This window comes from Canis lupus, chromosome 4 (assembly GCF_048164855.1).
Source record: "Canis lupus baileyi chromosome 4, mCanLup2.hap1, whole genome shotgun sequence".
NCBI lineage: Eukaryota > Metazoa > Chordata > Mammalia > Carnivora > Canidae > Canis > Canis lupus.
In genome coordinates, this window is record NC_132841.1 from 49,750,098 (window position 1) to 49,762,375 (window position 12,278).

Below are 12,278 nucleotides of genomic sequence, written 5' to 3' on the forward strand. Positions count from 1 at the left end.
GTGTATTATATTATCTTTAGTGAAAAAGTATAAAATCTCCACTTTTTAGAAGAGACAGTTTCCAATTGTAATCAGAAAAAATGACTTTCCCAAAGTCACTAGACTTCTATGTGGCAGGACCAGGACTTGATTGCACATCTTTCTCACTACAGAGCCTAAAATCTTCCCACTATTCCACATACATTTTTAATGTGGACAAAGCTGAGGAAAAATCTTCTCCATTTTTCAAAACAAGAAACATAAATATTTGAACTTTCAGAGTAGCCATAGTTGTGATAAAATAAGCAAAAGGCAGAGCCCATTAAGCAAGGATTTTCCAATAATCAGAATAAGATATATTGACCTATTACTTGGACTTTTTAGAATTATTGGGGTTCTGACATAAAACCTGAAATCTAAGGAAGAGAATTTTCTGAAAAAAATAGCACTTCTACCCTTATTTATTACCAAATTGTATTTTTTTTAGAAATTACCAAAGTTAGTGAACTAATTTATTATTATTATTTTTTTAATTCATGAGAGACAGAGAAAGAGGCAGAGACACAGGCAGAAGGAGAAGCAGGTTCTATGCAGGGAGCCCAATGTGAGACTCAGGACTCGATCCTGGGATCCCAGGCCTACACCCTGAGCTGAAGACAGATGCCCAACTGCCGAGCCACGCAGGCATCCCTAACCTAAATTTTTTAAGACAGCTATAAAAACTGCTGACTTCTGTTAAGGCTTTAATGATTGAACATAATTAAAATTATTGAGATTGCAGAAGGGTTAAAATTCAACTTTTTATAATTTTCTAGCCCAATGATCACATTCCATTTGGTTGCAAAATGGATATTTACATAACTAAACTCTTATTTCTTGAAACAACTTCAAAAGTCTAAAATTTGGGGTCCAGCTGCTTAATAGCACTTGCTCCAGTTCTTAGTATTACATTGGTAAAACAGTTATAATACTAAGAAGAATGGCACCCCACTTTTTTCTAATGCCAAAGTGGAATGAATGGTCAGTAATGTAATGATGTTTCTGTAGGATTTAACTGTGGAAGATCCATAGCTGAGATACAAATGGATTTGTAGAAGGAATTAGTGTTTGGTATCTTATGTATAATGATCACTGCTACAAATTCACCAAGATTCACTGAATCATTGCAATAAGTCAGGCCTAGATGATATTAATAGCTAACATTTATTAAGAATTTTTTATATGTGCCAGAAACTATCATAAGTATTCTTCACGGATTTAATTTATTTCTTCCAACAACCCTGCAAGGTGACCGCAATCAACAAGTAAGGTGGAAGTGTAAGAATTTAATACATACATTCTCCTCCAAAAGTTCACATTTATAAATACTCAGCTACCCTGATCTCATAGAACTGGTACCTTATTTTGCAAACAAAGAAACAGAGGCCAAAAGACATTAAATGATGAATCCAAGGGCATAAATCTATAGAGTTTACACTAATTCCTAGCTTATCTGGTTTCAAGGTTAGTGAAATTTTCTCTCTATCTGTGTTATTGAAGAACTTACTGAATTCTCACATTGTCACAAAAACTGTTTATATTTCTTCTGACATATCTGGAATAATCAAGTGGCACTAACCTGTACTAGACTGAACAATTCCAGAGTCTACTGTTTGTCCAAGAAGATCATACTGATTTAGGCGTGACCCATCTTCTGCTACAACAACTGAGCGTGCTGGCTCTCTGGTCCACTCATAAACAACTTCTGCTCTAGTATACGCATCTGAAAGGAAAGAAAGGAAAATGGTCCATGGGTCATGCTACTGCAAGTCTCCTAATTAGCTGATGAGTCCTACCAGTTTCATATTTTCAATTGCATGGCCAGGACAGGCAGGACCAAAAGCAGAGCCCATATCCCTTAATTTAGGAAAACTGAAACACATTTTCCTGATTTGTTCTGTCATCTGTTCACTCTTACAACAAATGGTTATTAAGCATCTACAAAAGACAAAGTACCTTGCTGAAAAAATACATAACAAACAAGTTTCCCTGATGTTGTGGAACATGCATGGCAGTAATGGGGACAGAAATAGACAAGCTAATAAACATATAATTTCAAGTAGCGTTAAATGAAACAATGCCGTACACAATAGGTGAGGGGGTAGAGAATGAAAGACATGGACGTATTTTAGGAAAAGACTCAGAGAGGGTCACTGAGGAAATGACCATTTTATGCATGACAGAAATGAGAGTAGGCTATATAAGTCTTGGGGAAGAATCTGCTGGATAGGTGAACAAAATTTTTTTTTCCTCTGGCCCTGATAAAAGCTTTATATGTTATAGGAAGAACAGGAATACTGATATGACTAAATCTGAACTACATGAGAAATGAAATAAGGTTAGAGGCAGTAGCATGGGTTCAGATTATGTTGGGTCAGGGGAAGGTCATGATAAATGTGAAAAGTAACACTGGAAATTTTACTGAGCATCCATTTTTAAAAGAAGTCTGACTTTACTTCCTTTTAAATTAATTCTCCTTTCTATGGTATTTACTATTGTGACAATATGCTGATGAGATACACCATTTAGCTCATTACACTTCTCAATCATTTTCATTTACCATGTCACTTTTCACCCAGCCATCTTTCTACATGAGAAGTGAGGTCATAATCCTGATCTGTAATTCTGAAAGGTTGGGAGAAGAGGTGTAGAGAATGAGTGAGAAGGTGAGGAAGAAGGGATTCTATAGCTTTTCTGGTTTCTAGTCACAGAATACCATTATACATGGGGTGGAATGATAGTATATACTCTCCTTTGTTTAGATGTAGAGTGATATTAAAAATAAAGAGAACAGCACATTAGTAAAAGCAGAAAGTTTCCAGGGTTATATCAGGCAGATATGATAGCAAAAGCTTCCTTTACTGTGAAAGCTTTACTCCTTGGCCAACTTCTGCATTAGGCACAGTAGATAGTGTCCAGGGTCTGCAATACTTCTAGGTGACCAAACAATGTTTTAATTTCATTTAAAATAAAAAAAAGTGAGCATAACCCAACTTGAATTCTATTCATCTTTATACCAACATAGTCATAAAATATAAAAGTTAAAAATATAAAATTAGAAACTAAAATATATATTTTAATATACATTTTTTTAAGGAATTGTTCACAAACGGAAGTTCCTAGAGCTTGTTAATATCATAATGTGTCCCTGTTTCACCCAACACTTGCCCCAACGTAACCAAACTTGAGAGTTTTGTTTAATTCTTTATCCAAGCTGAAATATTATGAGATGTGAAGTTATGGTTGCATTTTTACACCCATGTGAAGCTTCCATAAGAAAGATGAGAGCCATGCCTCTCATTCTCTGAACCAAAGCTTCTTCTTGCCTCTGGGATGAATTTTGCAGAAAAGTGTAGCCAGTCTTCTCCTGATTTTACAGTGTCTGGTCTATTCCAGCATCACTTTTGGACCAACATACAATCAGGTTATTTTTGTAATCAAATTTCTCCAGAAGTTTGAGAGAATATACTAGGAATTAACTTAGTGGTTATTACTTCTTTCATAAACATGTAAGATTGATAAATGAATGGTTTTAGAATTTGTTCTTATTGAATTTTACTTTTTAATCATGGCTGCCCTCATTGACTTTTTTTCATGGCAATAATCTTTTATGTATGTATGTATGTATGTATGTATGTATTTATAGCTTTATTAAGGTATAATTGACAAATAAAATTATAAGACATTTAAAGTGTACAACATAATTTGATACACATATATAGTGAAATAATTCCTATTATTTGTTAAGTTATGTGTCAAGTTAACACATCTCATTGACTTAAAATTTTGAATCATTTCAGCATTGCATTTGTTAAGGAGAAGAAATGCATTTATTAGCATCTAAAACATGATTTATTTTTAAAAATCCCCCAAAGAAGTGCAGAGCATAGTAGCTTGAGAAGAACCATATTGCTTACAATTTGCAGGTACCATATTCAGTAAAATATTTTTCCAATCATTATAAATTTTTCTTTTTTAATGGAAGGGTCTTGCCTAAGAAGACAGCCAAAGTTTATGGTAACATAGAATCACTGATTATTAACATGGAAGGATTTCAGAGGTCATATAATTTGTCTCATTTTACAGATGATAAACTGAACCACAGAAACGAGACATATTTAAGGGTTTAAATATTTAGATAGCTATTTAGTGGGGAAACTGAGGTAAGAGCATAGAATGATATTCATTCTACTCTACTGCTATTAATAAGGATTTTCTAGGCAAAAACTGTATATTATATTCTCAAAATCCAAGCAGGGATACTTAATGGTCAAGTATTTAGGGATGAAACCAATTCTAGACTTTGTGTCATTTTGTAACAATTAAAACACTCTTGCTATTGTATTGCACTATCATTAACAACAGTGCCTGGACTCTACCTTTTCCTGCCTCATCATGTGTTGCCAAAGGGCTGCTAATACAGTTTTAGAGGAAAAAACTTGTTACCATCCACTTTTCACTACATATAATTCAATGTCTCATACTTGTAATGTCTTAGAAACTCCATCGGGTATAAAATCTACAATAAACACGAAACTATTGTGAAAGGGGAGATTACTCATTGTTCACGTCTCTTAGTGGAAATCTCCCAAAATGCAGAGCAGATCTACATGATTAAATAGGTAAGGGGATTAAGAAGTGCACTTGTGAAGAGCACCAGGTGTTTTATGGATGACTACATTGTACACCTGAAAATCATATTACACTGTATGCTAACTAGAATTTATTTATTTATTTTAAAGAATTTATTTATTTATTTGAGACACAGCATGCATACGGCGCACTTGAGCTAGAGAGGAGCAAAGGGAGAGGGAGAAGCAGACTCCCTGCTGAGCAGAGAGTCCAACTTGGGGCTCAATTCCAGGACCCTGAGATTATGACCTGAGCTGAAGGCACAAGCTTAATGGACTGAGCCACCCAAGTGCCCCAACTACCTAACTGGAACTTAAACAAAAACTTAAAAAAAAAGTTGGTGTTTTAAGATGTAGAAGACATATCTAAGGTATATCACAATAGGTGATATACCTTATTTCTTCATTTCAGTATCTAGAAAGTACTTTTTATGAAAACCTCCTTCATCTGAGACTATTCAGCATAAAGAAAATAAGGTTAAAAAGAGTCTTCAGGTACTTAGTCAAAATGTTGAGCTCAGATTTCAAATAAATCAGCAGATTACCAAAGAAAAAAATTAACAAGAAGACAGAAAGTTTTGGTTGGGCTTATGAAAGAATTTGTGGTGAAATAACTCTGGGAACATAGACTTGGTATCAGAAGAGTATCTGTTAATACAGACTATCACTTCACTTTTATGGGCCTTTATCTTTCCATTTGTATGAAGCAGGCGCACTAAATAATTTCTAAAGTTATTTATTACTCAAAATTCATTTAAATTTCTACTTATCACTCTCTCCTTATTTATAAGGCACTATGCTTGATAATCAGTAGGGAAACCATCACTTATCAGTCCTTACAAGGTCTAACACTCTCCTAGATCTTATTGTCAGAATATCATTTGAATCTCTTAGAATCAAAGTCTTATTTGTATTTTCTTCAAAAAGCAATTAAAAGATGTCAATTGAATCATGTATGTTGTCTTCTGGTTATCTGGCCTTATGAAGAGGGCTCTATCACCAATAAGCAAAAAGTGTGATATAACACTGACAATCAGGGTCTAATGGAAAGTAGTAAGGAAAACATCTGCTTTTCTTAGGTTAGTTCTTATCAACATATGGATGAGGTTGCCTCATAAACATTTATTACAGTGTTTTACTAAATTATTACAAAATCCTGTAGCTTCTCTCTTGTTTATTTTCTTCTGTGATATTTTGGCAAGATGTTTGCTCAAAAACTGGGTCAAAGCATTTTTAGCCCACGTTTGCCTCAGTTTCTTAATTTAAGAAGTGTGCTAATTAGGCCAGGTCAGAGAACTAACTATACAATAAATCAACCCCCACTGCTTCCTCTCAAGCCAATGGCAGGCAATGGTAATTATTCATGGTGCTCTCCCACTGAGCTCAGATGCTTACTTTTTAATATCAAGCCTCCTCTGTTTGTTTAATTCCCCACAGGTCTTAAATCCTGTTTTCTGAGGCTTCTCTGAGATTTAAACATTAAAGGGCATTTAAAACCTGATTATTGTATATTTAATAAATATTTATTGAGTGTACATTATAGTAGGCTCTGTGCTAGGAAATGCTGAACAAAATAGGTTGTGCTCTAAATGGAGTTTACCGTCTCCAGACAATAAAAAAGTCAACCAACAAATAAAACTAGTAATTATTGTGTGATACATCTAAATTAAACATGTATTATAATCAAGGCACTATATGTAAATTTAGATAAGGTCATTAGGGAAGGCCTACGAGATGACATTTATGCTGAGAAGTGGAAAAGTAAAAGAAGCCAATTACAGGAAGAATGAAGGGAAGAGTGACCCAAGTAGAGAAAAGAGCATGTATAAAGGCTCTGAGGTGGAAAACAGATTTTTATTTAACTTCAGTTTTCTTATATGAGACACTATTTACTTTCTAATCATTATCCATTTCCTCCTTCCTGAAATACCTCCAATTTTCTTCAGACTGACAATGTGCCTAGTTAAGAATATTTCTTCCCAGTTTCATTTGCAGTCAGCATTGGCAATGGGACACATCTTTGATTATTAATGAGATGTGAGTAAATGCCTTCTAGGATTTTAGGGAAAGCTTTTATCTTTTTGATACAGGTGCTAGTTCCTTCTTCTTTGTCCACAATTCTTTATTTTGAAAGCAGATGCAACGGCTGGAGTTGCAGCAGCCATTTTGTGATCAGGAAGATCTAGGGGCGTTTTAGAACATCATCCTTGTTAAGATGCTGACTAACCAACAATCAACCAACAATCACCATCATTCATCTTGTATAGAAAATATAAACGCTTCTTTTCAGCTAATTATACTCACTGCTTGAAAGCTATTCCTGACTAGTATGTTAGACAAGTAATTCGTTGTCCAAAACAAGGTTATAAATGAAGATAAAAGGGGGCACTATTAGTAGTTACACCAGGATAATCAGCATAAATAAGTACTGCCTCAGGCAAAGTATAACGCACAATCTTCCCAAGTATAAGATTATTTTGTGGATGAGATGAACTAATACATATAAAATATTTAATATACTGCCTCGCATATAAGTAACACATAATACATAATATTATTGTTAAAAATGGAAGTGGTAATCAGGAGAAAACATAGTAGTCCATAATATAGAATATACGTTCAGTTGGGAAAAGAGTGGGGAGGAGGGAGTTATCACCAAAGGCCTGTTTGGCTGACAATTTTTGAAGTAGTTTGTCCTTGGGTTTCAGTATAGAATTAGATTTATAAATAAACTTGTCTCTCCATGACTAGTGCTGCTAGGAGCCTGAAGGCCCTTTGCTATTTTCTTTGCTTGCTATCTTCCTACACTACCACTATTTTTTTCTATGAATCATATCTTCACCAAAATAGTTACTTAGACTGTCTGTCTAGTGGGAACAGAGAGCTGGTTAGGTAGTCCAGGAGTTGACTCAGTCCTTATAAGTACCTCTTCTACAGGAAACCAGTAATACATTGCTCTCACACCCTTTATATATGCATACTAGTCAAAAGCAGAAGGGTAGAGAAAGACCAGAGCTGACTCTGCTGGCCACTCTTCTCTTGGCTCCTCTTATGTGTATCTATCTGCATATTTTCGAACAGCAGAAGCCCAGAGGGTTATCACAAAGTTTTCTAGGATACCTGCAAAAGCATTAATATGCACATGGAATTCATGGGATATCCTAACAAGTCGAGAACTTTTCTAAAGATTGTGATTAGGGTAAATTCTCATCAGGGAATATTTTTTTAGGTGTAGGCTTCATTATTAAGAAACAATTATCATCCACTGTTGCCACCTACCAATATTTCCATCTGATAAACAACCTGAAATATTCTTAAGGTCAAACAAATGTCAGCAATGATACGAAATAAGCACAATGATCTCCATTTATTGGCAGGGAGATATTATCTATGGGGTAAAAACATCTGTACTCTGCTTGTTTTTCTATGAATAAAGCTTTAACAAAAGTAGAATTTTTCCACTAATTAATTAAATCCATTCTTTCTTATTGAGGAGATAGGGAATAATCTCATTCTGAAATAACATTTTAAAATGGAATAAAAGATTATTACTTATACAAAGTATTTTTTAAAAGATTTTATTTATTTATTTGAGAGAGAAGGGAAGAGAGAGCATTGGGGGGGAAGGGCAGAGGGAATAGCAGAATCCCTCCTGAGCAGGAAGCCTGGCCCAGGCTCTATCCCAGGACCTAGAGATAAAAACCTGAGCTGAGGGACACCTAGGGGACTCACGGCTGAGCGTCTGTCTTCAGCTCAGGACATGATCCTGGAGTCTCAGGATCGAGTCTCCCATCAGGCTCCCTATATGGAGCCTGCTTCTCCCTCTGCCTGTCTCTGCCTCTCTCTCTCTGTGTCCCTCATGAATAAATAAATAAAATCTTAAAAAAAAAAAAAAACCTAAGCTGAAGGCAGATGCTTAACACACTAAGCCATCCAGACATTCCTAGAAAGTGTTTGCAGCAAATCACTAAACTTTCTTCATGCTTTTTATCTGTCCCCCAACAGACTTTAATAATTGGAGGTTTCTTGCTTAAATACTTAGGTCTCTCAGGGATGCCTGGGTGGCTCAGTCAGTTAAGCATCCGACTATTAATTGTGCCTCAGGTCATGATCTCAGGGTCATGAGATTCAGCTCCACATAGGGCTCTGCACTCAGCACAGAATCTGCTTGTCCTTCTCTGTCTGCTCCTCCCCCTGTGCACGCTCTTTCTCTCTCATAAATAAATAAATAAATAAATAAATAAATAAATAAATAAAATCTTTAAAACTATTAAATAGAGAGGTCTCTTATAAGAATAAAGAAAAATTAAAATTACAAATTTACTCACAGCTTCCAAATTTTAGTGGGCAGGCATGGGCATCCATAGGAAAGTCCTCCAAATGCATTGGACACTCAGCTCTCACCGTCAGCCTTACCAATTAAGAAGACAGAGGACATAAACAAGAGCCCTATAGATAAAATACTTGGCTGATAAACCTGACTAGGTTGTCACTAACTCTAACAAATACATTAAGAAAAGCAAGAGAGGCAGGCTCAAACTTCAGCATGATACTGAGCTGTTAATGTTAACCAAAAGATCTAAAAGGAATTATTTACAACAATGACTAGATTCTATCCATTTATTTGTTTTGATAAAATAGGTGACACCAGATTTTGTATGATGGACAAGCATGTTTAATGTTTTCCAAGACAAGCATCATTACCTAATTCACCTAGACTCAGAAAATCTTTTGAGACTATAATTAGATATAAGCAAATACTTGGATAAAGACTTGGCAGAGAAGAAGACATGGACAGCTAGGAAGAGAGGAGAATGTCTCCTCTCCTCAGTGCAGCTCTCCCCATCCCCTTCTCTAAAACAGCACCAGACAGCATAAAACAAAAAAAAAGGAGTAGGTTAAGGAGAGTTTGTGGGTGATCCCACTATAATCCAACCATTTTGTTTTATATAGAAACCTGCTGCCTAATTGAAGCCAGGATTTTGCTGTGCTTCTTTCTAGTCCCTATCTTCATTTCTATTTACATTTGAAAAATGGTAAAGAAAATAATTCGCTGAAATACATTTGATTTTGTTTGGTGGACTTAGGAATTTATACCAAATTCATCATACAGTTTTTATAAAATATATTTATCCATATTATTAAGTAGCTGAAGAAATGGGGTAGGAATGTCTTTATAGCCAGTAAACTCATTAAGTGATTCCAATGCTGATTAAAGCAAATATGACATGTGTAAATTAATGACCAAACTTACATTTTAAAATTCAAATTTTAAGGAAAGTGATGATATATTAGCAAAGGAGGTGGTAAGTTTAGGAGATCGGCAATAACAGGCTAGTTATTGACGAAGAACACTGTGCATATCAGAAAGTATGAATTGCTAAACTTCACAGTAGATGCAAATCCTGCCCCAGAAAATTGATAGCTGAGAAGAATAAATACTGAACTTAGGCTCAAAAACAGGCGTAGGAAAGGAAAAAAAAAAATGGGCATAGGGTGTTTTACAAGGGGCAAATACTTCAGGTTTCAATTATAAATAGATTTTACCCGGATGATCTGGAAAGGTCTCACTCAACATAGACATGTTGAGTGTCTATGTTAGACATAGACACTCAACACAGAGGACATGTCTGTCCACTGATCCTCTATTTTTTTCTCTCTCTTTTTTATTTTTGCATGTGATTTGTCACTCTTTTAATTCTATTAGATGTTTACTAGTTGAGTCCAACACCTAAAGTAGCTCCTGAAGCGCTTTTTCTTTCTTTTTCATTTGGATATTTTTGTATAAAAAGGTAGAAATTCTGGCAGCTCTCTTCAAAAGCAAAGCATCCCTCTATTCCCACACTAAACAAAATCCACCGAGTCTAGGATTTTGCCTCCATTATCTTTTCATGCCAAAGGAATAATTGGACAGTCTGAATTACCAAGTACTGTCCAGATCTATAAAAACAACATTCTAACAAGTCACTTGGGTATGAAATAACTGCTTCCCTTAAGAATAAGTTCTGTACAATTTTAAATTTCTTCAAATTAGGAATATTTTAAACATTTTTTTCTTTAAAAGTATTCACAACATTTTTGATTTGTGTTTCCTTCATTGAACTGTAAATGAATGAAAATATCTAGCTGCTAGGTTTTCCAATAATCTCAAAATGGAAGAAGTGTTTATAAAGCAGATATATATATGTATATATATTATATTTTTCTTCAATTTAAGCAAAATTAAGAATATTTATATTCTCTAATAATATCTAACTAATAACATCATTATAAATTCGTATACTTCTCTAAATGTATACTTTCACATGAATCTATGGTTTTTAAGATGAACTGTTCTAATTTCGGGGGATTTTTTCCTCCTTTTTATGTAGAAACATTGTCAGATATATATCTTGAGACAGCGTCTAGAAATTTAATCTAGACCTTATTGGGATGCAGAAATATTTTAGGTTAGTAGTAGGGGGAAGAAATTCCTCATACTGAACTAGCACAGGTTGGATAGATACTTGAGATATATTACTTAATATACATTATAAATTCCCCTCCCATTTTGTCTAATCATTTTACTTAATGCTTTCATACTTCTATAATACTTCAGTCAGTTTATTTTTCATACTGGAGCAATTATTAAGGTTGAAAAACAAGGTAAACAGAAAGCCAGATATTTCACCATGCCCTATCAACTTCATAAGCACATATATATGGTGACAAAAAAGTATAAAAAGAATCACAAATGGAAACACAGTCATCCTTACCTCATGGTGTACAACAAGGTACCATCCTCTGTGATCCTCAGGAGTTTGTTTGGCATGGTCATGTTGTGTGCCACAGACTTCTTTCCATTGTGAAAGAAGGTATCCGGAGTCCAGATTTTACTTGCCATTAGGTTATTTAACCGGAGAACTGTCATGGGTCCTTTAAATTTTAATCTTTCATCCTTCCAGCTTTGACGGAAAAATACATCTATTGTATATTCCTAGGTAATTTTGGAAAATGGCAGAGAGTTCACTGAGCTGTATTTTGCAATGCAAATGGCTTACACAGACAATGCATAATTTTTGTAATTTTAAAAGCAAAATAGGAGGTAGGTGATGTTTTTAGAAGTAAACTGTGGTGGTCTGTACGTATTGGTGTCAGGTGAATCACTGGTCGGCATAATCATTTTTTAAAATATCTAAAATGCCTGAAATATTTCTTGGTCAGAAAAATTCCACAATTATCTCTTCAGATATATGAAAATAAAATCATGCTCCAATCCCTACACCTCTACTACACCAGCACTCAAAAAAATAGGATACAGTACAAATAAAAACAAAACTCATGTTAGAGGTTACCACAGATAGGAAGATGTTTAAATTACATAATGACAGCTACAAAGGTAAATCATAGCATCTTGGGGGGCCCTTCCATAGTCTGAAAACCTCACAGTTTCAAATCATCCATGATTCTAATATTAGCATGACAGTCCCATCTCCTTTATGGCTAAGTAAAAAAAAAATTTTACAGATAATGTATATGGACTTTCAGTTTTCCACAACAAAGAAGATTATGAAAATAATCTGTTTCACCGTCAATTGGGATCTTTGCCAAAAAAAAAAAAATTTCAAAATATTCGAGTGTGTGTGTGTG

At 34.7% G+C, this 12,278-nt stretch overlaps 1 protein-coding gene across 1 annotated transcript in view; it reads right to left on the bottom strand.

The window, feature by feature from the left end:
* Positions 1-12,278, bottom strand: part of GABRA1 (gamma-aminobutyric acid type A receptor subunit alpha1) — a 58,680-nt gene that overhangs the window by 19,308 nt on the left and 27,094 nt on the right. The window contains exons 5-7 of the mRNA XM_072824257.1: positions 11,405-11,625; positions 8,978-9,060; positions 1,598-1,741 (exon numbers count right to left, since the gene is read on the bottom strand). Coding sequence (XP_072680358.1) covers positions 1,598-1,741; positions 8,978-9,060; positions 11,405-11,625 — 448 coding nt within the window. The remainder of the gene's footprint in view (positions 1-1,597; positions 1,742-8,977; positions 9,061-11,404; positions 11,626-12,278) is intronic.